Raw genomic sequence first — 27,920 nt, 5'->3', positions numbered from 1 at the left:
CATAAGGGCAGCCGGCGGAGGCGGCTGCCGCTGGTCGCCGCCGCTAGTATCTCACGTTATGTTGTTGTGTTCACAACATACACACACACATACATAACATAATACGAATAGCGCATGCGCAATTCTCTGCGAGAGGCGACACAAAAATATTGCCTTTGTGGGCAATTGACCGATGATCGTTCTTGTCTTGGATAAGAAAGGGGGCATAGATATTCAGCATGTTCATCAGCACCGACACTGCCAACAACAAAACGCCATTTCCCATTATCACTAAATCATTTATCAGCATTCCTAATTTGATATTGTAGCAACCCTGTAGCCCTGTACGTATGTATTGCAGGCTGTTTGAGTGTTGTTACAATCGTGGTGATAGGTTTTTAGATATTTAATAGAATAACTTCAGAGTAAATCACAAACATTTAATTTAATATACTTATAAAACATGTACAACGACAAACAGTTAATAGCATAAGTTCAGTATGCTTCAAAAATATGATGATTAAGACAATTATAAGCCGCTTAAGACTTCAAAAGAAGATGATAGGTAGAAACTTCAAGTGTAGTGTATGGTGGTCCCAGCACATCTGCCCTGCTATGACTGAAGTTCTCCCTTATATGTTGGTCCGCTCGCTGAATGGCCGTGGGAATCCTCGCAATTATCGAAAGTCCGCGTGTGGATGACCTCGCTCGTCCATGACATCCGCTTATGTCAACGGTGGAGGAAGGGTAGAGGCATGAGAGTGCAGCCTTCGCATGGTCGAAATTGGCTAGCTTCGATGTGAGATTCGCACGGTAGTTGCCAAAACGTTAAGTTTCTCTTAGTGGTTGGCCTCGTGTTTGAGGTCAACTGTGAACAGAATTGCAAGTTGTCTGCTTTCGCAAGATGCTGTAATGACCTTTTGGGTCTGATGTGAAATCGGCACGTGTGGTACATTCATATTTAGCAATATATAATAATGAGAAGTTATATAACATAATATATAGATATATGTATATGTTAGTCCTGATAAGTTGTACAATGTAATAAATATATATATGTATCTATTAGCCCTGATAAGGGTGGGTCCGTTACATCTCCATCGTTTTTTTTTAGTTTTTTGGACGTAGTACAAAAAACTTCATTAAAGGTTACAATTTGCTTGGGATAGTTACATAAAGTGTTGTGTTACATGATTAAATTCATAATAAAATGTATAAAGTTTAAAATACTTCGTGTTCTTAACTAATTTGCTTAAGAGGTTAATAATGGTTAGTTAACAATATATATTAATGTGGTTTCCTTTAGAACAATAAAAAGGTGGTTAGTACTTATTTGTATAATATATTAGATTAATTAGAACATTTTTTTTTTTTCGCATGTGCGCTTATTTACATACATCAAATTATCCTTATTCTAATGGTAGTAAGACCCAGTACGTTAGAACTTAATTGAATCTTAACTAAATGGTTTATTACCGGATGGGAGAAATGTAGTAGTGATAGCTTATAATTTGAGTTACTGTTTAGAATAAATACTACAATAGAGGATTATGTATATCTATATATATTCTTTTTTTTTTTTTTTCTTATCTCTACAAATCTCAGGGCATATGATGTTTCCAGCCCCTAATAGAACGTGTGGTTCTGGGAAGTAACGTATCTGCGGCCCGGTTGTGAAGAGATCGACTGGCGTCGTTCTCCTAGGGCGTGTAGACACGCGTCTAACTCGCACTCATCATCGTCCCCTATGTCAATGTATAGGCTTAAGGCCCTGGTTGTATCATATGGCCCTTAAAATATATATATATAAAAATGATTCTTATTAGTGAATCTTTTAATCTAACTGCTAAACTAAATTTCTACTTTTACTTTTAGTTAATATATTATAAAATGTTAATCTACTCCTCTTAATTCTACTCCTTCTTCCTCTCCTGGAGTATATACAATTTGACGTCGCGGTTGACGTAAAGAATTCCGATGGTTAATGTCATGTAGATAAATTATGGCAAGTATCATTAGTAAATTAATTGAACATATTATAAATAGGATATAGTTATAATAAAAATGTTTGTTTGGTGCTTGCAGTAGACTTTGTTGAAGCTGCAACTGAGAGAGGGTTTTTCCCGTATTTAAAAAATCAGTTATGGACCTTATTGGTGATTGAAAAGGATCAAGGATTTGATCAGCTAAAGTAGAAGTCAAAATGTTTGCTTCTTTTATTGTTACATTTGCTATGTAGTTACCATAATTATCTTGTTCGTTAGTTGGAGTGCTTGGAATTAATACATGATCGGCACCATAAGCCTTGCAAGTTTCGTTAAGAGTTAAAATACCAGTACCCATTATATCAATGAGTGCTAGGGACTTGTTGGTGCTGTTACTGCAGGTAATAAGTATTGACTCCCCGTTTGAAATGAAATACCATTTATTTTGATGTGTTAACTTATAGAACACCGTAGTACCTAATTGGTTGAATGTTATATCACAGACAGCTGGTGCTGTGTCTAACTCTTGGAATAATAAGGCTTCGCATAAGGGTTTATTTGAGGTTAGATGTAATGGATAAATTTCCGGACATAATCTAAATTCGTCGGTTTGTTGGCATTCTACTTGATCAATCCTTTCGAAAGTGGAATATAGCTTTCGTGAGGCTGTCATAGCTATGTAATGGAATTTGGGCTTGATAAAAACACAATTATGGTTAATACAAACAGGATGAGGTAATATATGAAATACATCTAAGGTTTCATCATATGTTAACGGAATTCCTATTTTTAGTACAACTCGGTCGTTAGAATAATATATAGCTAGTTTGGATACCTTTAGTAATTTAGGTATATTTCGTAGTGATAAGGCGTAAGGTAATTCGGTGTTTGGATCGAATTGATCTGCAATGGACTTAAGTTGTTCTAGAATTGCCTCGTCATTAATCAGACTAGGGTGTATATAACCTAACCTAGCGCTTTGGAGTATTTCAAAAAGAGTGTTCGCTTCTAGTGAAAATTGATTAAGTAATGCGCTTAGAGCTAAAGCGTTGTCTATTCGAACGCGATCCAAATCTCCTATCGTGTTATTTTGGTCATATGCGGATATCATTTCCAAAGTATCAACAGACGGCTGCTTAGAAGTAATGTTAGGAAGGCCAAGGACCTTTGTTAGAATTGGTAGAACCGAATGTTCACCTGATAATGCCTTGTCTATTATTTTATCTGAATTTTGTATACATAGCTCACTGCATAATCCGAATAGTAGGCGAGCTGCCTTGCTTAATAATTTAAAAGGAATTCCCCGTTTTGAACGACTAGGTTCAATAGTTCTGAAGATTAAATCAGTTTTATTTACAATGCTAGATAGAGAAACCCTTGCTTGTGTGTTTAAAGTTACACAATGATCGTGAATAGAATTAATATAGCTTTCATTAATTGATGCTAATTGAGGGGAAAATGATTTAGTAAAGTGTTCACAATATTCGTATGATGCATTAACCCTTGCCTCTAGTAGTTGGGCATTCTGATTGTACTGACTTAAGTCTAAATAAGTCAATAGAGTAACTTCCTTGGTTTGAACCTTAAGAGAATCAAGTTTTTCATAGTATAACCCGCTTTGGGTATCGGATAATGTGTCAACGTGGTACCGAAAATCCGCGCAGACTGTTCGAAGTATACACATTCCTATGACCCTGAAATGTTGTATTTTGTATTAGAATATGTCTTAACAACCCGTATAGCAATTTGTTGCTATATTTGTTTTCTATTTATCCAAGTGCTTGAAAAAAAAGTGGTTTAACAGAGTTTTAAATTTTAAATCTTTAGCTTTTAAAGAAAGAAAAGAAAACTATCATTTTTATTTTAAAAGTATTAAAATAACATAATATCTTAGTTTATTATAACATATGACAGAAATAATAATATTATTTCGTATCGCGTGTCGCCGATACGTGTCTTCGTTCGTATATGATTATAATACGGGGTTTGGTTGATAAATATCAACGAGTCGATTATCCGAATAGAATTAAGTATACTAATATCGTTTGTACGGTGTAAAATAATGTTGTGTTATACTATACGTACGGTATAGTATAGGCACTGAAAGGTAATATATATTATTTTTTTTTTTTTTACGTGACATACTTCAAATTCATCTAAGTTGTCATAATTTAATTCGTTTATCTGCGAGAAACTAAACGGTTTTGTTGCGTTTCATTTATATTTAATATATTTATTGGCAAAACGCCATCCTTCATTATACTAGTTATGTTAGCGCTGGTAAATCACCAGGTGTAAATTGTAATTTATTCACTAAAATACGTGTGTCTTCCGATAATGGATTTATGATTATATAATTTACTGATGTCGTTCATGTCGAAATTATCATGCTAAACTCGGTACTTAATTCGCGAGCCAATAAAATTTTTTTTTTTTTCTATTACATACAGGTATGGTTTCACTTTTTATCTCACGATTCGCGTTAATAATTTGTTCACATCGGTTAACCAGTTCATATTTTTTTTTTGTTTTAATCAATTTAATTTCTATAGCTGGATCTATTTCGATAGAATTTGCAGCGTCGTGTTTTTCAATTATATTACTCGCGTTAATTAATTCATTTGTGTTTTCGATAGATTTATCATTAGTATTCATTTTATCACGCTTTTTTTTTACCGCGCTACTATAAAGCATTTTACTCGGTTTCATCGAAATATTTCTATCATTACTATGTAATTTAATCGCGTTATTCTTTGATATCCTGCTATCTATTTTTTTTAACCTCATGGCTATAATCGAAATCATTATTATCATTAATTATATTAGCGGTTTCAACCGTACCGGGATTAATGTTTAATTTACATGTTACCGTTTTTATCGATAGTCTTTTTTTTTTAAAACGTTCAAAGATTCGTTACTTTTTATAATTTTTCCAACTTCTTTATTAGAATTCGCGTCATTTTTAGTTTTTAGTGGAAATTCAACGATTTAGGTTGATCTTTCCACGCTTAATTTATCATAACCTTGTATATTTAATTTATCTTTATCATTATCAACATGCAGTAGGTTTCTGCTTAATTTATCGTTTGTTATAGTAACATGCGGTAGGTTTCCACCTAATTATCTTTTGCTATATCAACATGCGGTAGGTTTCCGCCTAAATTAGCTTTTGTTACATCAATATGCAGTAGGATTCTGCTCAAATTATTTTTTATATCAACATGCAGTAGGATTCTGCTCAATATTATTTTTTATATCAACATGCAGTAGGATTCTGCTCAAATTATTTTTTATATCATTGTTTAATACCGGAGTTAACGTCTTTATATTCGTGTTACCGTAACTAAGGACTGTCCCTTCAAGACATCCTGATTATCATTTTTATCGTTAATTTAGTTCACTGGAGTTAACGTTTGAATTACGTGTTACCGCGATTAAGGACTGTTTCCGTGAAACATCCACATTAGCATTTTTATTGAAAGTATAGACTACCGGACTTAATGTTTAAAATTCATGTTACCGTGTCTTGGGGACTGTTTCCGTGAAACACCCAATTTAATATTTTTATCGTTTAGTGCCATGTTCAACACCTTTCCTATTAATGGACTTATAATTTTATGATTATCTCAATCGAGTATACCTAAAATTTATCCAATGGATTGGGTTTTTTATGTTCTGTTAGAAATTGCCTTATACTAAAATCCGTCATAAGTGTAAGGATGCTATTTGCCCATCCGTTCTAACTTAGCAGTAAAAATAAAATTTTCAGAATATTAATTTGTTTAGCGTTCTAATACAAATTCTTTTCAATATCAATACTAAACTACGATTCAAATTTTATTTATTTAAATAGCCTAACAGAGTACTCTGGAAAATTGGTTAGGATTGGTTAAAAAGAAAAGTGATCAGTTTCTCGTTCTAACATCCTTGTGTTAATCAATTCCAAGCCTAACAAGATATATATATAACGTGTATATATATAAATATTTTCATAAAATTGGTATAGCAAAGTGGGAAAATAAAAGCATGAATAGATCCGCAGATCGGTAAGCTTCCTTTTAATCATAAAAAGTGGCCCTTTTTAGGCGTTCAATAAATGAGTAATATTCAACTCGAGTCGGCAACTCTAACAGAATGGCGAACATATTATATTTATTTATATATCTATTTTTTTTTTTTTATACGCTACATTATTTAACTATTATTAACTATATATGTATTATAAAGAACAGCATTTTACTTATTAACTTATAATTAAAACTTTTTTTTTTTCTATAGGCAACACCCAGAAACTCGCCAAGATTGCCATATTCATAGTTATTTATTTACTTCTAAATTCGTATATATATATATTTTTTTCTAACTGAAAGTTACTTGGTTATAAGTCATTAACCACAATTGATTTAATTATTTAGGTAATAATAATGATTTTGACATTAACAATAGTTAAGTTAATTTATAATATAGGTATTACTGAGACGTATATGAACTTTTGATTCGATTTATGGTCTATCAATCTGGTCAAGGTGTTTCTAGGTGTTATTTCTCTTTAAGTGATAAGCATTTTTTTTTTCTTTCTATCACTGGAAATGCGCCGATTGGCGATTCAGCGATCTCTCTTTAAAAATGATGCCTGTACCGTTGCAATCATTACATATAGCTGGACGAGTTCGAACAGAAGTTTGATAATTTCTATTATTATTATTTGTATTAATACTATATTTCATACGTGATTTACAGAAAAAGGAAATATGGCCAAGCCTATTACAAATCCAACAGCGTGTGTTTGCATACTTGTTAATGTTAACATTACTACGGTCAATAATGTTAGAAACAGTCTTAGGTGATTGAGATTTTTGTTTAGGTTCCCTTACACTAGATTTGCTAACATTACGTTGTGAATTATAACATCTATCTATTTCTTTTTCTATTGATTCAACTGACCTCCCCTTAACATCCTTATCTACTACATCGTTACAATCATTTCCTATGTCATTGTTTCCTATTTTAATTAGTTCAGGGGATTCTATAATTTCTGATTCAAAAAATCCTTCATTACTACTTTCATTACTATCGCTTTTGGTCAGGTCTATTAATTGGTCTATAACTTGATTTCCTAAAGTATCTTTTGATTCCAATGTTTTTTTTTTTTAAATTTTGGGAGATGACTGGGCCTACCTACACTTAAGATTATCACTTATATAAAACAAAAATTCTTAACTTAGCTTAATACAATTGAAGTTTCTTATCTACTTACAAAAGAGCGTTCATATTTGAATGGTTCTTCCAAAAACGTCGATTTCAACGAAGTGCTTCAATTGACTTGTCCCTTCCAGTTGAAATCAGTTGGACTTGATGTCGTTACCGTCTTTGAACGATCCCTTTAGACTGCGCCAATGTAGCAACCCTGTAGCCCTGTACGTATGTATTGCAGGCTGTTTGAGTCTTGTTACAATCGTGGTGATAGGTTTTTAGATATTTAATAGAATAACTTCAGAGTAAATCACAAACATTTAATTTAATATACTTATAAAACATGTACAACGACAAACAGTTAATAGCATAAGTTCAGTATGCTTCAAAAATATGATGATTAAGACAATTATAAGCCGCTTAAGACTTCAAAAGAAGATGATAGGTAGAAACTTCAAGTGTAGTGTATGGTGGTCCCAGCACATCTGCCCTGCTATGACTGAAGTTCTCCCTTATATGTTGGTCCGCTCGCTGAATGGCCGTGGGAATCCTCGCAATTATCGAAAGTCCGCGCGTAGATGACCTCGCTCGTCCATGACATCCGCTTATGTCAACGGTGGAGGAAGGGTAGAGGCATGAGAGTGCAGCCTTCGCATGGTCGAAATTGGCTAGCTTCGATGTGAGATTCGCACGGTAGTTGCCAAAACGTTAAGTTTCTCTTAGTGGTTGGCCTCGTGTTTGAGGTCAACTGTGAACAGAATTGCAAGTTGTCTGCTTTCGCAAGATGCTGTAATGACCTTTTGGGTCTGATGTGAAATCGGCACGTGTGGTACATTCATATTTAGCAATATTTAATAATGAGAAGTTATATAATATAATATATAGATATATGTATATGTTAGTCCTGATAAGTTGTACAATGTAATAAATATATATATGTATCTATTAGCCCTGATAAGGGTGGGTCCGTTACAATTACGAATATGGCATAATATAAAATTACTGTAAACTAGGTTTAACAATTCTGTTGTATTAATAAAAATGATCAAACTTGGGTCGTAATCGTATAAACGTCATACTCAATAAATATATAATGTGATTTAATAAAAACTTGCTTTTATGTTGGTGAGATTATCAAATCAGACTGATCGGTATTAAAATACCTTGCAAGACTGAATGTTATTTATAATCAATTAGTAGGTTTTTAAAATAATTATTATTCACTTAATATTTTACAGAAATTAGTTTATATTAAGCTACTCTGGGTATATATTTTTATTATATAAACCAAACTAAACAATATGAATTTGTTCTGAAATAGTTATTCATATGATTTAAAAATATGATACAATTTTTGGTCAATATAAATTTGCAAATTTACAATTATCTCTTGATTTGAAAATGTCCTTGTTTGTTAGAAGATTGCATAGCCCATATTTTATTAATCTATGTACTTATTCATTTAATATGGCCATTTACTTAGTGAATAGTTAAATTAATAATTTATGAATAATTACACCAGAAATCGCATAATATGACAATTGATACACATTAATGCGAGCGTATCAAATACTCATCACATAAATGTTGATCTACCCTTGGTATGGTACAAAGATCTTAATTAAACAACTGCAAAACTTCTTCAAACGATTGTACTGTTCCATCCTTTATAAATTAGGTATGGTACCCTCGTGTTTAATATATATTTTTCGGTTCTAGGAACTTGCTTTCTGTTGTAGTTAAATAATTTTTGGATTAAGTCCTGCCGTTTTACGGTGGACAATATTGACATAAAGCTTTTTTTTAATTATTTTAATTAATCCTCTGATAATCAGATAGTATAAAAATCTATTAGAAATTAGAATACCTACTTAGGTATATCCATATTTCATTTAGATCTTTTAAAATTATATTTTCATAGATCCATAGATTTATAAGAATTTTTGATATTGCACATTTCCAAACATAAGTAGAATTAAATGTCTAAAGTGATGCTGTAAGATACTAGTGAAAAGTAATAAAATATTTTTGTACAAGCCTGGCAAAGACTTGGCTAATTATCTTTTACCTCGATTGCCTTTGTAGAAATACAATTTAAGTGATAATCAATACAATTATTATCAATTCGATTTGTTTCTTATAGAAGTGATATTATAACTTTTCTGTTATTAATTCTGCCTACATTCCATTTATTAAGAAATATATACTTTTCTTATATTATAAAAAAAATAGAAATAATACATATTATAAAATAAATAGATACAATTGCAAGTTGCAGCATCTCATCATATTTATTTATCTCTTATCTCGTTCTCATCGAGATCTGCTGTTAAAGCTCTTTTTGCCCACAAAAAGTTTAATAAGTTATAATAAGACTGATTTAAGTATGTTAATATTTACTTAAGATTGGTGAAGTTGTGAAAATTTAAATGATATAAACGTAGCTATGGACATATTTAATGTGAAAACTAATGAGGCTATTTCCAATTCCACTAATATGTATATAATAAAATTGTCAAATCAGAAATTAAAAGATTGAATATCAAGCGGTCAGGTTAACTCTATTTTAACTAAGTGAACATTTAAAAACAGATTAGATAATCCCATTTTTATTTAACATTAATTAAAAATGGTATAATTGTGTTAGGAATATCTTATACCCCCATAATTTTGGTTAGAAATACTAGATTAAACTAGTAGAAGATAATTCTAACTTTATACTGTTAAACAGTTGTACTTTACTAAATTGTAGTTAACAATGAAAAGTATAAAAGTTGTAGGTATTTAATTTATCATTATTTCCAGGTAAGTGCCCCAATAGTTTTAACAAATGTGTCTTCATTCCTTTACACAAAACAGGAAATAAATAATTGTTCAGTAGTTATTATCTATTATTTCGGTCGGTAATTATAATTACTAGGGCTCTAGTTATAATTACTAGACTGTAGCCATTATAAACCAATATCGTTATCACTGTCTCTATCAAAAATATTTGAAAAATCATTATATCCCAAATAATGAAGTAATATAATATTTAGTTATTAAAACATATTTACATGGTTTTACGAGTTTTTATAGTTGAATTTGAATAAAACTGAACATATGGTTTTCAATATTCAAAACTATTTTAATCTGTATAACTTAAAGTTTAGAGGTCAAAACTGTGTAGAGCTACAAAATTGTGTTTCATGAATTATGATTCATATAAGATGTAACTGCGTTACTATTAAAAAGAAAATAGTTGTATACTTTGATTCATTGATAACTGACTAAAATGAAAATATCAAAAATATTGAATATGTTATAAAACCATTCAATTATTATCAAGACATTATTTATATATATATATCTATAGTTATTTGATAATAGCAGGTATTGTTAAGGGTTAAACTTACTAAAGCTAATTTATTATTTAAATGTTGAATCTATAATTATTTATTACATTATACTATGCATATAAATAAAGATAACGGTATCTGGACTTTATAATACAATTTATATCGAACACATCATTGTATACTCAAATAGAGTATTCAATATGTTAAACATCCTTCGTTTAAACGTATCATATAATATCACTTAATACAATACACAGATACAAATCACTCGTTATCGAGAGTAAACGTGTCTATGAGAACAGATTTAGAAAAAATACATTTGGTTTACTTTTACTTTATTGTGTCAAAAACTACATCTAAAAACTAATGCATTTCTAAATAATAAAATTATAAACAAATATATACTATATACTAAATACGCTTTGAATTTTTATCATAATTAAATATTATTTAATTAAAAATTATCAAAAAAGTAAGTGGTTATTAAAACATGTTTTCAGTTGTAAAATAACACAAACAAAAATGTTTTGAAAAATAATTTTACCTAATTGAAATTATTATGAGAGAAAATTAGTCAATCACACTATATAATTAAGCTAACCAAGAAAAAACAACTTTTATTTCTAAAAAACCATATAGACTTCCTGTCTATCAGGCTACCTTTAGTAACACAGTATACATTTCAAACCAATTTTATAATTTATAAAGTACAATTCATAAAGTTTGATAAGTCATTTAAATAAATAATAAATAGTAATAATAGAAATAATAAATGTAATAGTTTAAAACACATAAAATAATCTGGTAAAAAGTATAAATAGTATAAAATGATACTTAAGTAAAGATATTTTTTTAACTAAAAATGTATATATTATAAACTAAACATCAAAATTTACAAATGTATAATTACTTGGTTTAGCAAAAAAAAATTGTACCTTTTTTTTTTTAATCTAGGTATTCAAAATTTTGACTACACAATTTTTCCCAACAACATCAACATAATTTCACAACAGTTTACAAATTTTCAATCTTTCAGTTAGGTCAAGATATTTTTACAACCAGAATCTATGACTCATCTTAAAACTGAAAGATATATTATTAATAAATAAGTTAAAAGTTGAAATTTTAATTATTAAAATAATAGAGATTAAATTAATTAAAACAATTTTACAAAAAATAACTCCATACCTGTTACCACACTTAATCAGACTAGAGATAGTTTCAGGAATCGAACCGCTCTAATGAATAACCATACCGATAAGCTTTTTATGACTTCAGACAACTACCATCATACTGTAAAACATAATTTACTTGTATTAATAGTTTTATTTAAATAGGATGTAATAATATTGTCACACAAATTAGTACAATATAGTGTATGTATGAACTTTGTCGCTAGGTACTATAATTGATAAATATATTATGTTATTCATATTAAATATTGCAAGTTTATATTATGTGAAAATAAGAGTTTTGAATTATAAATTAAAAAAGAATTCTAATAAAAATATTCATTTAATATTAATAAGAAACGAAAGTAAATTTTATGTACCAATAATTATCGTTGTCGTCATATGAACTAGTTGGTTTTTTGTCATTATAAATGTATCGTAAAAATGTGTACTATTTAAGAAAATATAATATATTTTAACACGGTTATTTTTTTATCATTTGAATTATTGCCGTTTAGTTCTAGAGATAACAGTTAACTCTGACAAACGTTAGTTATATTTTAGTTACTTTTATTCTGATAGAATGTGATTTTATATTTTGGTGTTTCTGGGTTGGTCACGCTGATAAAATAAAAAATTGTGTTCTTTTGGAAGAACTCTTATCTCTTATCATTTTTTGGAAGAACTGCCCTAAACACAGTGAACAATCTGTTTTCATATAATCTGTGATTATACCATCAATTGATATTTTACAAGAAATGTAAAGAATGATGTTAGGAACAACTAGTTTACCGATAAGAAATAATCCTGATGAAGCCCATGTGTTTTTATTTGCGATTTTCTGTTATCACCATACACTTTTTTATTTTCCGCGTTTTGAAATAACGTTTTTCGAAATAAGGTAAGTAAAATCTATTATATATTGTTTTAGATCAACAGAGTATAGTGTAAGCTTTATTTTCATGTATACTTACTGTCTATTACTTAAGTTTAAATAGTAGCACAATAGGTTGGAGTATTAAATAATTACCAAGCTCAATATTATCTTACTATTTTGGTGATAATTATTTGTTAATCAAGAAAAATTTAACTTTCAGTAAAGAAAATTAAAAAATTCGTGATTCTCCGATCCCACAATGTTAGCTATATTATTATTTTAATTAATATTAAAAATGTACGATTATTCGTTAAAATAATTTTTTAATTTAATTATTATTTCCATACCTATTATTCAACCTAATCTCCCAGGATTGAACCTGGGCATTTTTATTAAAATAACAAGTTGTTTGAAATTATTTCTTGGACACCTATCTGTTAATATTCTCAGCGATCTGTTCTACAAAATATAGTAGCCTAATGGCTAACCTAACCAACCAGTTGACTAAAAACAACAACGGTTAGGTTAGTTAGGTTAGGATTATAGATTTTTTTATGTTTGTTTAACTAATTGTAAAATAAGCTTACCTAAAAATATAATGATCAGGTATGATTACAATATTCGTGCACCGATGGTAATCTTAATTAAATAATTGTCGGTTACAGCAGCGAACAAAGTCAATCTAACTCATTTGCGACAAGAACATGCGACTATGGCAAAAAATACAAACAGTTTACTTATGTGCGCTCTAATCGGCCGGACCGTATAAATACAGAAAAAGCGATAACAGCGTAAGTAATGGTTTTAGGTTTTCTTTTCGTTTTAGCTCTAACTGTCCATTTTATTTGACGTTTTACAATTATTGCTCTATCCTTAAATGTTCTTTAGGCGGATAACTACTTCAAAAACATTTGTGAATTTAACGAATTTTAGTAATTATTTAAAAGTGAAAACATTTATAAATATAAATAGAAGAAGAAAAGGGGGCAAGAAAACAGCCGACTAAATAAAATATCTCCATGATGCCACTTCATCTTTCAATTATTCACTAAACAATTTTTGTTTTTTTTTCAAAACGCCGAAAATTTTTAATAATGCTATTATGCCTGTACTCGAATTGCATCCAAATTTAGTTGTTTGAGAGGGTACCCTCAAGACACACATATCACTTACAGTTTTTTAGAAATTATATTCACTATTAGACTACATGCACAAGTATTCTACTCATTCAAAAATCAATTGTGTTATTATATTTATCAACGGAACCCGTTGATAAATTGGAGGGTCGATGAATACTGGCGTTTCTCGCAGGAAAGATTAATAAACTGCAATAATTGCCGGGACGACTTCGCCTGTCAAACAATTATTACTAGAGGGGTCGGCTGAGGTTTGTGTCACACGCCAGCTTTGGCAATCGTCATTCGATCACGAAGACTTTACTCGTTCGGTCGCAAATTTCTTTTGCACATTTTTAGTGAATTTCCTACCATAAAAACAATTCATCATGTTCAAAATCCATATTGTCATATCGGTTGCAGTGCTATCGCTTTGGTTGGACATTGGTACCGCCACGGGTGGATCTCGGCTTCAACACGAATATACTCACAACGACCATGTTTATGCCGTGTTATCAGCAAACGTTGTCAACTTTTCCATCGTCGATAACAACCAATACGTCAAAATTACATTGTTAGTAGAAGGCGTAGGTCTCACGAAAGATGTAATGGTGCGTACGACTTCAGCTTTTAAGGCGCGTGGATCATTAAGCTTCACAGATCAACAATATAAGTATGCTGACTCCTAGAGAAACTCGTTTAAAATAGTAAGTCCGACATTTATGTTTTTATAACGTCGAATATGAATAATATCGACTTGTACATTTTTTAAATACCATCGTACCCGTGGAGCATTAACCTTTAACAAAACAATTCCAGTTAGTTTAATACTGATATACCGTTCGTTCATAAGATATAAAAACGTATCATGATATTTTTTAGTCAGTAGTTTCGTTAGGTCTAGTTTAGATGACAGTTGTATTGATAAAATACGTTGGTATACGCTTTAAACACTTGGTCGTACTGTTAAACGTAAAAATGCTGTGCTTGTTTGTACGTTTTATTTTCGTCAGTTGCCATCGCCCTATCCTTTATAAATATAATATATATATATATATATTAATTGTAATACCCTTAATGATTTTTAGTTGCAAGCAAATGGTACACGAATGTATTTAACCAACAAGTTGAAGATCGATGAAAATGTCGTGGAAGGAAAGTTGTTCCTGTGCCTTAACAGACCACGGTTATTGACCAGAAATTCGTCACATGGTCGTTGGGTACATCAGGGTGATTTTGGTTGGATCGTCTGGCTTGTACCACCGATGTATCTGTTTCGTAGATATGCATACAAAGTGTGAGTGTATTATAGATAAACTTTACATATAGTTAGTGGTATTTAACTAATGAGTGAAATAGTAACGCATTAAGTTACTTAAGTAATATTAAATAATTACCAAGTTCAAATAATATCTTCCTGTTTTGGTGATAATTATTTGTTGATCAAGAAAAATTTAACTTTCCGTAAAGATAATTGCGAAAAATCCGTGACTCTCCGATTCCACAATGCCGGCCATATTATTACTTCAATTTAAATTGCAAATTGACGATTGTTTATTAAAACAATTTTTTATTTAATTTTTCATTTCCATACCTGTTATTCAACCTAATCTAGGGGATTCAAAAAATATATGTGAATTAAAAAAAAAAATAAAGATTTTTAGTAATTATTTAAAAGTGTAAACATTTTAAAATCAAAAAAGAAGAAGAAAAGGGGGGTTTAAAAATACCGTTTATGCACTTTTATTTTATACAGCTGACTAAATAATATAGCTTCATGATGACACTTCATCTTTCGACTAATTACTGAATTTTTTTTTTTTTTTTTTACGCCGAAAAAATTGAGTAATGCTAATTATGCCTGTACTCGAATTGCACCCAAATATAGTTGTTTGGGAGGGTACCTCAGGTCGCACATATCACCTACAGTTTATTTAGAAATTATATTCACTATTAAACTATATGCACGACTATTTTGCACTCATTCTAAAAATCGTTTTTATTATAATTTTATCGAATTATAAATATAAAGTTATTATACTTATTCGGTGTGTTATGTCAAGAATATAAATTGAGTTAAATAACATTTCTTATACTTGTATTTGATTAACTAATCTTATTATGATAGAGAATATAAAATAGATTTACATTAAATATTTTTAAAGATTGCAACATTTACAAGGATACTATAACATTTGAGACAAATTGTTTGTAAAGACGATCCAGGTGATTAAACCAAATATTTACTTCTTTTACATGTTTATTAAAGAATAGATAACATTAAGTAGGTGTTATTGTTTTAAAATTAATCAGGTAAGGATAACCAGAACATGTTTTGAAACAATCGTCATTAAATATTTCAAAAAAGGTTCTGTATTTTATAAAAAAGTATTCGGTATTCGGTTTCTAAAAAAATATTCACAAACGATATTGAAATTTACTCAATCAATGTTAGCTTTACAACTAGATCAATGTACAATACAATGTTTTGCATACAATCAAATTGTAAACATCAATTTAGTATTAACGAAAAAAAAAAAATTGTTAAAAGATGAAGTGGCATACTTACAATTTTTTTTTCAGAACGCTGAAAAAGTTGAGTAATACTAATTATGTCTGGACTCAAATTTCATCCAACTTTAGTTGTTTGAGAAGATAACTCAAGTCACACATATCACTTTAGAAATTATATTCACTATTAGACTTCATGCACAAATTCAACTCGTTCTAAAAATCAATTGTGTTATAATTTTATAAAATTATATATATTAAATTAAATATTAAGTAAATATAAAATATAATTATAAAGTTAAATTAGGTGTGTTATGTCAAGAATATATCTTCGATGGTTGGTCAAAACGTGATAAATCAAAATTATCAACTTTTCAGGAGGATTATCTAAACATTCACAAGTTCCATGTAGATCCAAGTTTCATTAAAAATTGCATAATAGATGCACACAAAATATTTGTAAAGAATGCATTATGCAATATTCAACAAGGATACTATAACAAAAAGATTCATCTTATATTTATTTTTAAATGACATGCAAACTTGCCCGATATACTTAACTTTAAGGACCGAACCCTCCACAACGACTTAAAAATTCCAACAATACCTGATCTAGCTACCCAATTCTATAAAAACTTTCACAACAACACTTTCAATCACCAAAATCCACTAATATCTAAATTATCTTCCCTCACACTCCCTGACATCCCACGACGCCACCTTAAGCGTAAATGGCCCAGAGATCTTTTCAACCAAATGTAAATATATAAATCGAAGGTCGAACACGGTTATAAAAGATAACACGGTAACTGATAAGCCGTACACACACCGTATGGCGGTAAACACACAGTTTATTCAAATTTTAAAGGATTTTCTTGTGAACAAAAAAATAAAACTCATAACAAAAAAATAATTAATAAACACATTCAATCGAATAGTATGTAGTTTACTCATTTCCTTCGAAAAAATACAATTTTAAATAGTAAGAGTATTACAAAATGCGATGCTGTAAATATTTTATACAGCAACATGTACGATATAAAATACAGTATGTATATATAGGTATTGTTAATTAAATAAAAGTTGGTTATAAAATTACTTTTAACGAAACAATATAACATAGTTTATTATTAGAATCTGACGATTTGTTTAAGGATTATTAAACACTCAATTACGATAGTTAAAAAAAAACAAAAATTTACAACCCAATCCCAACTGTGTGACACTAATAGTGTAGGTATCTCTATATTAGCATACATTATTTTATCAAGCTGGATTTGTCATGCAATATCATGCTAACTACATTCGTCACCGCTGGGTGGCGACTGCATCTCTAACCTTAGTCAGTCAGGTCGCGGGTCGGCAGCGCGAACCGGTCGCCGCCGCCGTTAGCTGACCACTACTTCCTATGTGGATACCGTTTCGACGATACATTTTACCGGACACTTTTTTGTTTAGAAATTAATTTGATGCAAAGCGTCATATTTAATTTTTTCTTTTCAATATTTCTATAAAACAAAATGCAATTTAATTCCATATTACAATTTTTGTTCGAGGACGTAGGCATTACAGTCGGCCTAACCCGTGCACAGCCGCCTTTAATGGAGCCACATTGAACGACCAGGTGGTTGTGTACTCTGGGCCGGTGATAAAGCCTTCGTCCTCGTCGCGGCGCAACCGTCGAGGTATCCGGAAAACCCCACGTAGTAAACATAAGTGACATTTATAAATATTAGAAACATTTTCTTTTCTACATTTAATTTGATTGATGTTTTAGGCTGTTACCAGTGTGGGGTCGATGGCCACCTCGCCAGGAACTGCTCGGCATCAGGTCCGTTGGCAACTCATTCTGGCAGTCCTACACCAAGTCCTGCTGGGGTGTCTCAGGTATTGATGTCACCATCGCCGTCACTGAACGATCATTCGGAGTGGACGAGTGATTGTTCAGAGCGACGACGGAGACAGCAACATCTGGGACACCGAATGGGTCGACAACGGACCTGACGACCATTGTGACCCACCTGGATATTAACAATCAGACGGGAAATCCAGATGAGGCAGACAATCCACAACAAGAAGTCTAGACGGAGGACAGTGATCAAAATAATTTGTCCATAAGGTAAGATAAATTTATGTGCAGGATAATTTAATAATACAATTTCTTTTAAAAACCATTGAAACTTCATTATTTTTCTATTATAAAATAATAAAAAATTAACTATAACTTTAGAAAACTTTCATTTATTTTCCAAAAAAAAAAAGTGTTTTTTCCAAAACACTCTCATATATTATATATATATATATATATATACTTTCTTGTGTTGATATTTACAATAATACTTTATAAGCAATAAGTATTGTATTTGAATTTTTTTTGTTTTTTAGTGCTTTGTCCTCCGGCTAGACTTCCTGTTTTTTTATATACAAAAAAATAAAAAAAACAAAAAAATAGAAAAAAACCAAAAAATTATATTTTGTGATTTGTTAACTTATAGTACTGAGATGTTAAATACTGTTAGGAATTTGTTTTATTTGTTTTTAAACACAATGATTTCCATTGTTTTCATGTGTTTTTATACAAAGTAGAATGTTAAATACTGTTATACATTTTTAATTTTATTATGTGATTTGTTAACTCATAAGACTGAGATGTTAAATACAGTTAGGAATTTGTTTTATTTGTTTAAACTGTTTTAAAACACAATGATTTCCATTGTTTTCATGTGTTTTTATACAAAGTAGAATGTTAAATACTGTTCTGTTAGATCTCGTACCTATTTTGATTTTATTTACTTGTTATTTTCCTTACATTGATATTTTTAAATTTATATAAGAATTTGTAAGTAAAATACAATGATTTTCATGTGTCATAATGTTTTCATATTTTCATAAATAGATTAAAAATAGTAGGAATGTAGTTTTTAGACGGGCCAAAAAACCATTTTGTAGCAAATTATCCAAAGTTTTAGATAAAATAATTAATGAGTATTACTGGTGATACTCAGTAGCTATTTCATAAAATAGTTGAGTGCATTTTTGATACTCAAGGCGAGCGTGGCAAGTGTATGTTTTTTTTTTATTCTGATACATTATACTATACTTTTGATTCATTAATTTTCCATTTTTTTTGGTTTTGTGTTTTCTTAGAAGCTATAAACTTGATTTTTTCAATGTTCGATTTGATTTTTAATAATCGCTTTATCCTTTTTTTTTTTTATTATTACTACTTTACCTAAACATTTTAGTCGTCAATTAAAAGTTTGGAAGTCGACATTTTTTTTGACACCCCCTTATGAATATTTTACGAGTATTCTTATAAATTGTATTTCTGTATGAGATTTATTTAATAAATTTGCGACCCCCAAGCCCTCAATTACGGTCCTGTCTATGATTTAACTCTCAAATGTCTGATTTTTTTGTATATTTCTAACAAATATATTTCAAACTAATTTAAACTCACCTAACTTTTTGTTTATTGTAAAATAAATATAAGAAATGTGACAATATTTATTTTGTGTGTAATTAAAATTTACAAATGTGATTACTTGTTTAGGAAGGTAAAAGGGGAAAACAGAAGATAATAGAAGATAAATCGGAGAAGCAACACGGTGCAAAAACATAAAATTTACTGGTAAAAACATGTTATATGTAATAAATGTAAAATTAATTTGTGTTTTACACCAAAAAAAAATTGTTTTTCTGTTTTCCATTGTAATTAATTTTAATTTGCAACCTCATTTATGTGTAATATAAACTAAAAGTAAATACAACTTCAGGGAAAGGCTTCGGTCAATGTGTAAATAATGGAGGACGCCATTTAATTGATGTATTGTTTAAAACCAAGTAATTTTTTTTTTTAATGTAAAATGGCATAGAATTTGTAACTCAAAAATAAAAAAAAAATTTTCTGGATCTTTGTTTGTTAGTTTGTAATTGCCTTTTGAAATCAGGGAGGTTTTTTTGCCGGACCCTGTATTTGGCATTCTCGTATTATTTTAAACCGTAAATCCCAATATCCATTCCAATGGACATACCTGTAACTTCTAAGCATTAAAAATAAAAATTAGAATATCATATTGAAAGGTCATAAGTTCCAGATATGAACACGGAAAATTGTTTTTTCTTCAAAAAACTTAATTCGGTTATAAAAGAAGGTTAAGCAAGTAAAATATTTGAGGAGGCGAAGATTTGATAGGATCAACACAGTTCCAGGTGCACAGTTAATGTGAAAATTCACAAAAAATTCGATTCTGAATAGCATACCTCAATTTATTGAAGGTTTACCCAAATTTATATTTCTTATTACTTTTTTCCAAGATAGAAATGAAAATTTTAATTTTAAAATTTCTTGCATAGAATTTATATTGATATATAATAATCTTATATTCAGATAGTACTTAATATTTAATAATATTATTACATTAATAATACATTAATTAATTATAATAACGATTTCATAAACAACATCTGTTGAAAATTAAAACGTTTAAAAATTTGGATTCGTTTCACATGTTCCATATTTTAGAAATTAAAAACTCATGATAGCATCAGAAAATGTTTTTAGTTTTTTTTTTTAAAAATAAGCAAGATATTTTTCACTGCTTTTTAAATTAGAAAAAGCTGCATTTAGCAGAATATATGTTTAAAAAATATTGAAGTTACCATAACTAGCCCAAGATTATAAAGAACAAAATTCAACACATTTGATTGAACAAAATGAGTGAAGTTCCATCCCTAGTTCCCTTTTAAAATAATATTTGTGAATTAAATATAAATTTAATGTAGAAACAGTATTATAAATTTTTAATTCTAGGAGTCATTGTTTTGATGTATAATATATATATATTTATATATTTAGACATAATTTTGATTCTAATAGTCTGTGATTAACCAGTCAAAGTTGAAAGAGTAGACAATGTTTCATGTCTGGTCTTTGCAATACCCGATTTCAACAATAGAGTAATTACGTTTATTCATTATGGCGTGGTTCCGCTTTTGTTCTTACAGTTTAGTTGGCCTGCGGTCGGTATGTGGCTTGACAACGATATAGCGTAGTGTTTAGAAGTGTGGCTTCTAAATACTGAATAAATATTTATAAATTAACCATGGAGAGCAGAATTAATGCATTTCATTAACAACAATATTGTATATTTTCGAATCAAGTTTGTTTTTTAAGTTTAGCGATATTAAAGCATACATAGCATTTAAAGCGTTGTTACAAACACTAATACAGTAAGTGAAATTCAATAGCAGTATGGTTTTATAAATGTTAGTGTATTTTTTTTTCAAATATTCGCATAGATACTCTTTTTGCTTTAAATTTTGTATAATGGTACCTTAATTGTTTTAGCACCGTTACTTTTATCAACAAAAACTTGTAACTCATGTAGAGCTTTCTACGTAAATAATATTATCATCGCAAGACTGTGAAACATTTTGAGTTTTGCCAATCGCTAGGAAATACACATACGTTTACTGCTACCCATTGAAATAATGTATGTTATTTAAACAAAGCACAGAAGTTTATAAAATTATTTTGTTTTGTAATAACAAGCGACTGTAAGTGACTTATAAAAAACGTTTTTTAAAGACCTATGTGAATTAGTACATGTTTTGCGATGACTCGTTCTGTGCCGGTTGCACTGCACCGACGGGGCGTCCGGTGTTCAGACAATGGGAAATACGACGCTATAGAAATCACAATAAAGATTATTATAGCTTATGCACACTGCTCAATTTGTATTAATTGTCCCGGTCTGGAAACGAGGTCAAACGGATATAACAACAAAGGGAACCCGTTGATAAATTGAAGGGTCGATGAATACTAGCGTTTCTCGCAGATGGATTAATAAACGGCAATAATTGTCAGGACGACTTTGCCTGTCAAACAATTATTACTAGAGGGGTCGGCTGAGGTTTGTGTCACACACCAGCTCTGGCAATCGTCATTCGATCACGATGGCTTTACTCGTTCGGTCACGAATTTCTTTTGCCCATTTTTAGTGAATTTCCCATCATAAAAACAGTTTCGTTTGTGTGTATTCGACAACGTCATCATGTTCAAAATCTATATTGTCTTATCGGTTGCACTGCTATGGCTTTCGTTGGACATTGGTACCGCCACGGGTGGATCTGGGCTTCAACACGAATATACTCACGACGACTATGTTTATGCCGTGCTATCAGCAAACGTTGTCAACTTTACCATCGTCGATAAAAACCAATACGTCGAAATTACATTGTTAGTAGAAGGCGTAGGTCTCACGAAAGATGTAATGGTGCGTACGACTTCAGCTTTTAAGGGGCGTGGATCATTATGCTTCACAGATCAACAATATAAGTATGCCGACTCCGAGAGAAACTCGTTTGAAATAGTAAGTCCGACATTTATGTTTTTAATACTTCGAATATGAATAATATCGGCTTGTACATTTTTTAAATACCATCGTACCCGTGGAGCATTACTTTTAACAAAACAATTCCAGTTAGTTTAATACTGATATATTCTGTTCGTTCATATAGTATAAGATATAAAAATGTGTCAAAATTGTTTTTAGTCAGTAGTTTCGTTAGGTCTAGTTTAGATGACAATTGTATTGATAAAATACGTTGGTATACGCTTTAAACACTTGGTCGTACTGTTAAACGTAAAAATGCTATGCTTGTGCGTTACGTTTTTTTTATTATTATTTTGAAAAAAAAAATCAAAAATTAATTCTAAAAAGTCGCTAAAGGTCAAAAACATTTTTTATAATTCATATTCTATTGAATATGAATCATTATAGTTGACGTCTTATTGTAACAAAAGAAAATATAACATTTGTATAAGATATTAGGCCCTCATATCTCGTCAGTTGCCTTCGCCCTATCCTTTATAAATAAATAAATATATAAAAATATATATATATATATATGAATATTAATTGTAATACCCTTAATGATTTTTAGTTGCAAGCAAATGGTACACGAATGTATTTAACCAACAAGTTGAAGATCGATGAAAATGTCGTGGAAGGAAAGTTGTTCCTGTGCCTTAACAGACCACGGTTATCGACCAGAAATTCGTCACATGGTCGTTGGGTACATCAGGGTGATTTTGGTTGGATCGTCTGGCCTGTACCACCGATGTATCTGTTTCGTAGATATGCATACGAAGTGTGAGTATGTTATAGATAAACTTTACATATCGTTAGTAGTATTTCACTAATGAGTGAAATAGTAACGCATTAAGTTACTTAAGGAATATTAAATAATTACCAAGTTCAAATAATATCTTCCTGTTTTGGTGATAATTATTTGTTGATCAAGAAAAATTTAACTTCCCGTAAAGATAATTGCGCAAAATCCGTGACTTCGATTCTACAATGCTGGCTATTTTATTATTTCAATTTATATTGAAAATAGACGACTATTATTTAAGACAATTTTTTATTTTAATTTTCATTTCCATACCTGTTATTCAGCCTAATCCCCTAGGACTGAACCTGGGCAATTTTTATTTAAATAACAAGTTGTTTGAAATTATTACTTGAACATTGTATTTGTTAATATAATGCTCAGGTTCGATTGCAATATTCGTGCACCGATGGTAATCATTAATCTTGATTAAATAATTGTCGGTTTACAGCACCGAACCTGCAAGTGAATCTAACTCATTTGAGACAACAACAAGCGACTATGGAAAAAAATACAAACATCGCGGTAACAAGTTACATTTTTTAAATGACACGGCTTGGTCCTATACAAAAACGAACCGGACGAACACTTTAGTCACCGGTAATGTCCTCAGGTGCAAATTCCTCGTCAAAGCCGTTAAAAAGGTAGACTTTTTTTACGCTCGAGTCTCGTTCTGTCAAACATCAGAAAACTATCAGATTCTATACATTATATAAACTCATATATGTTTTTTACAATCACCTTTTTTCAGCCAAACTTATTGGACGACTACAGCAAGACGGAACCCTCAAACCTTCAGCGTGAAACAGTTTATTTATGTGAGCACTAGTCGGCCGTAGCGGATAAATACAGAAAAAGCGATAATAGATGTAAGTAAAGGTTTTAGGTTTTCTTTTCGTTTTAGCTGTAACTGTCCATTTTATTTGACGTTTTACAATTATTTCCCTAGCCTTAAGTGTTCTTCAGGCGGTTAACTACTTCAAAATGATTTGTGAATTAAAAAAAAAAATTAACGAATTTTAGTAATTATTTAAAAGTGTAAACAATTTAAAAATCAAAATAGAAGAAGAAAAGGGGGTTTAAAAATACCGTTTATGCACCTTTATTTTATACAGCTGATTAATAATATAGCTTCTTGATGACACTTCATCTTTCGACTATTCACTGAACAATTTTTTTTTTTCAAAACGCCGAAAATTTTTAATAATGCTAATTATGCCTGTACTCGAATTGCATCCAAATTTAGTTGTTTGAGAGGGTACCCTCAAGACACACATATCACTTACAGTTTTTTAGAAATTATATTCACTATTAGACTACATGCACAAGTATTCTACTCATTCTAAAAATCAATTGTGTTATTATATTTATCAACGGAACCCGTTGATAAATTGGAGGGTCGATGAATACTAGCGTTTCTCGCAGGATGGATTAATAAACGGCAATAAGTGTCAGGACGACTTTACCTGCCAAACAGTTATTACTAGAGGGGTCGGCTGAGGTTTGTGTCACACACCAGCTCTGGCAATCGTCATTCGATCACAAAGACTTTACTCGTTCGGTCGCGAATTTCTTTTGCCCATTTTTAGTGAATTTCCTACCAAAAAAACAATTCATCATGTTCAAAATCTATATTGTCATATCGGTTGCAGTGCTATCGCTTTGGTTGGACATTGGTACCGCCACGGGTGGATCTCGGCTTCAACACGAATATACTCACGACGACTATGTTTATGCCGTGCTATCAGCAAACGTTGTCAACTTTACCATCGTCGATAAAAACCAATACGTCGAAATTACATTGTTAGTAGAAGGCGTAGGTCTCACGAAAGATGTAATGGTGCGTACGACTTCAGCTTTTAAGGGGCGTGGATCATTATGCTTCACAGATCAACAATATAAGTATGCCGACTCCGAGAGAAACTCGTTTGAAATAGTAAGTCCGACATTTATGTTTTTAATACTTCGAATATGAATAATATCGGCTTGTACATTTTTTAAATACCATCGTACCCGTGGAGCATTACTTTTAACAAAACAATTCCAGTTAGTTTAATACTGATATATTCTGTTCGTTCATATAGTATAAGATATAAAAATGTGTCAAAATTGTTTTTAGTCAGTAGTTTCGTTAGGTCTAGTTTAGATGACAATTGTATTGATAAAATACGTTGGTATAAGCTTTAAACACTTGGTCGTACTGTTAAACGTAAAAATGCTATGCTTGTGCGTTACGTTTTTTTAATTATTTTGAAAAAAAAAATCAAAAATTAATTCTAAAAAGTCGCTAAAGGTTAAAAACATTTTTTATAATTCATATTCTATTGAATATGAATCATTATAGTTGACGTCTTATTGTAACAAAAGAAAATATAACATTTGTATAAGATATTAGGCCCTCATATCTCGTCAGTTGCCTTCGCCCTATCCTTTATAAATAAATAAATATATAAAAATATATATATATATATGAATATTAATTGTAATACCCTTAATGATTTTTAGTTGCAAGCAAATGGTACACGAATGTATTTAACCAACAAGTTGAAGATCGATGAAAATGTCGTGGAAGGAAAGTTGTTCCTGTGCCTTAACAGACCACGGTTATCGACCAGAAATTCGTCACATGGTCGTTGGGTACATCAGGGTGATTTTGGTTGGATCGTCTGGCCTGTACCACCGATGTATCTGTTTCGTAGATATGCATACGAAGTGTGAGTATGTTATAGATAAACTTTACATATCGTTAGTAGTATTTCACTAATGAGTGAAATAGTAACGCATTAAGTTACTTAAGGAATATTAAATAATTACCAAGTTCAAATAATATCTTCCTGTTTTGGTGATAATTATTTGTTGATCAAGAAAAATTTAACTTCCCGTAAAGATAATTGCGCAAAATCCGTGACTTCGATTCTACAATGCTGGCTATTTTATTATTTCAATTTATATTGAAAATAGACGATTATTATTTAAGACAATTTTTTATTTTAATTTTCATTTCCATACCTGTTATTCAGCCTAATCCCCTAGGACTGAACCTGGGCAATTTTTATTTAAATAACAAGTTGTTTGAAATTATTACTTGAACATTGTATTTGTTAATATAATGCTCAGGTTCGATTGCAATATTCGTGCACCGATGGTAATCATTAATCTTGATTAAATAATTGTCGGTTTACAGCACCGAACCTGCAAGTGAATCTAACTCATTTGAGACAACAACAAGCGACTATGGAAAAAAATACAAACATCGCGGTAACAAGTTACATTTTTTAAATGACACGGCTTGGTCCTATACAAAAACGAACCGGACGAACACTTTAGTCACCGGTAATGTCCTCAGGTGCAAATTCCTCGTCAAAGCCGTTAAAAAGGTAGACTTTTTTTACGCTCGAGTCTCGTTCTGTCAAACATCAGAAAACTATCAGATTCTATACATTATATAAACTCATATATGTTTTTTACAATCACCTTTTTTCAGCCAAACTTATTGGACGACTACAGCAAGACGGAACCCTCAAACCTTCAGCGTGAAACAGTTTATTTATGTGAGCACTAGTCGGCCGTAGCGGATAAATACAGAAAAAGCGATAATAGATGTAAGTAAAGGTTTTAGGTTTTCTTTTCGTTTTAGCTGTAACTGTCCATTTTATTTGACGTTTTACAATTATTTCCCTAGCCTTAAGTGTTCTTCAGGCGGTTAACTACTTCAAAATGATTTGTGAATTTAAAAAAAAAATTAACGAATTTTAGTAATTATTTAAAAGTGTAAACAATTTAAAAATCAAAATAGAAGAAGAAAAGGGGGTTTAAAAATACCGTTTATGCACCTTTATTTTACACAGCTGATTAATAATATAGCTTCTTGATGACACTTCATCTTTCGACTATTCACTGAACAATTTTTTTTTTTTCAAAACGCCGAAAATTTTTAATAATGCTAATTATGCCTGTACTCGAATTGCATCCAAATTTAGTTGTTTGAGAGGGTACCCTCAAGACACACATATCACTTACAGTTTTTTAGAAATTATATTCACTATTAGACTACATGCACAAGTATTCTACTCATTCTAAAAATCAATTGTGTTATTATATTTATCAACGGAACCCGTTGATAAATTGGAGGGTCGATGAATACTAGCGTTTCTCGCAGGATGGATTAATAAACGGCAATAAGTGTCAGGACGACTTTACCTGCCAAACAGTTATTACTAGAGGGGTCGGCTGAGGTTTGTGTCACACACCAGCTCTGGCAATCGTCATTCGATCACAAAGACTTTACTCGTTCGGTCGCGAATTTCTTTTGCCCATTTTTAGTGAATTTCCTACCAAAAAAACAATTCATCATGTTCAAAATCTATATTGTCATATCGGTTGCAGTGCTATCGCTTTGGTTGGACATTGGTACCGCCACGGGTGGATCTCGGCTTCAACACGAATATACTCACGACGACTATGTTTATGCCGTGCTATCAGCAAACGTTGTCAACTTTACCATCGTCGATAAAAACCAATACGTCGAAATTACATTGTTAGTAGAAGGCGTAGGTCTCACGAAAGATGTAATG

At 30.7% G+C, this 27,920-nt stretch overlaps 3 protein-coding genes across 5 annotated transcripts in view; 2 read left to right on the top strand and 1 right to left on the bottom strand.

Moving 5' to 3' along the window:
- Positions 1-14,805, top strand: part of LOC126842227 (uncharacterized) — a 36,221-nt gene extending 21,416 nt beyond the window's left edge. The window contains exon 6 of the transcript XR_007686279.1: positions 14,748-14,805. The gene's annotated coding sequence lies outside the window, so the exon portion shown is untranslated. The remainder of the gene's footprint in view (positions 1-14,747) is intronic.
- Positions 405-8,125, bottom strand: LOC126842226 (uncharacterized). Its single transcript, XM_050579112.1, has 2 exons — positions 7,222-8,125; positions 405-3,658 (listed from the first exon to the last, which is right to left on the bottom strand). Exons 1-2 carry the CDS (start codon positions 7,233-7,235, stop codon positions 1,873-1,875), a joined length of 1,800 nt encoding a protein of 599 aa, XP_050435069.1. The 5' UTR covers positions 7,236-8,125; the 3' UTR covers positions 405-1,872.
- Positions 14,806-21,832: 7,027 nt separating the features above from the next.
- LOC126842229 (uncharacterized) lies at positions 21,833-27,866 on the top strand. 3 transcript variants are annotated; one of them, XR_007686287.1, is made up of 7 exons: positions 21,833-22,544; positions 23,119-23,327; positions 23,798-23,990; positions 24,098-24,215; positions 24,999-25,282; positions 25,852-26,060; positions 26,531-26,656. XR_007686287.1 is itself a non-coding variant. In XM_050579121.1 (5 exons), exons 1-4 carry the CDS (start codon positions 22,227-22,229, stop codon positions 26,906-26,908), a joined length of 798 nt encoding a protein of 265 aa, XP_050435078.1. In that variant the 5' UTR covers positions 21,833-22,226; the 3' UTR covers positions 26,909-26,948; positions 27,733-27,866. The 3 variants fall into 3 exon arrangements, 2 of the variants coding, with proteins under 2 accessions (XP_050435078.1, XP_050435077.1); XM_050579121.1 differs by lacking the exons at positions 24,098-24,215; positions 24,999-25,282; positions 25,852-26,060; positions 26,531-26,656 and adding exons at positions 26,831-26,948; positions 27,733-27,866; XM_050579120.1 differs by lacking the exons at positions 24,999-25,282; positions 25,852-26,060; positions 26,531-26,656 and adding an exon at positions 27,733-27,866.
- The last annotated feature ends 54 nt before the right edge of the window (positions 27,867-27,920 follow it).

The sequence above is a fragment of the Adelges cooleyi genome, unplaced genomic scaffold (genome assembly GCF_023614345.1).
Source record: "Adelges cooleyi isolate 19-005CV unplaced genomic scaffold, UGA_ACOO_1.1 ACOO_flye_CR_arks_rails_tigmint_CR_PRNA_452, whole genome shotgun sequence".
Classification (NCBI taxonomy): domain Eukaryota; kingdom Metazoa; phylum Arthropoda; class Insecta; order Hemiptera; family Adelgidae; genus Adelges; species Adelges cooleyi.
This window is presented reverse-complemented; position numbering and strand designations above follow the sequence as displayed.

Excerpts from the sequence above, each read along its gene's own strand:
- LOC126842229 (XM_050579121.1), top strand. The coding sequence starts at position 22,227 with ATGTTCAAAATCTATATTGTCTTATCGGTTGCACTGCTATGGCTTTCG. Across the intron at positions 23,328-23,797 it reads CGTAGATATGCATACGAAGT|CACCGAACCTGCAAGTGAAT; the intron begins GTGAGTATGTTA and ends GTCGGTTTACAG. Across the intron at positions 23,991-26,830 it reads TCGTCAAAGCCGTTAAAAAG|CCAAACTTATTGGACGACTA; the intron begins GTAGACTTTTTT and ends ACCTTTTTTCAG.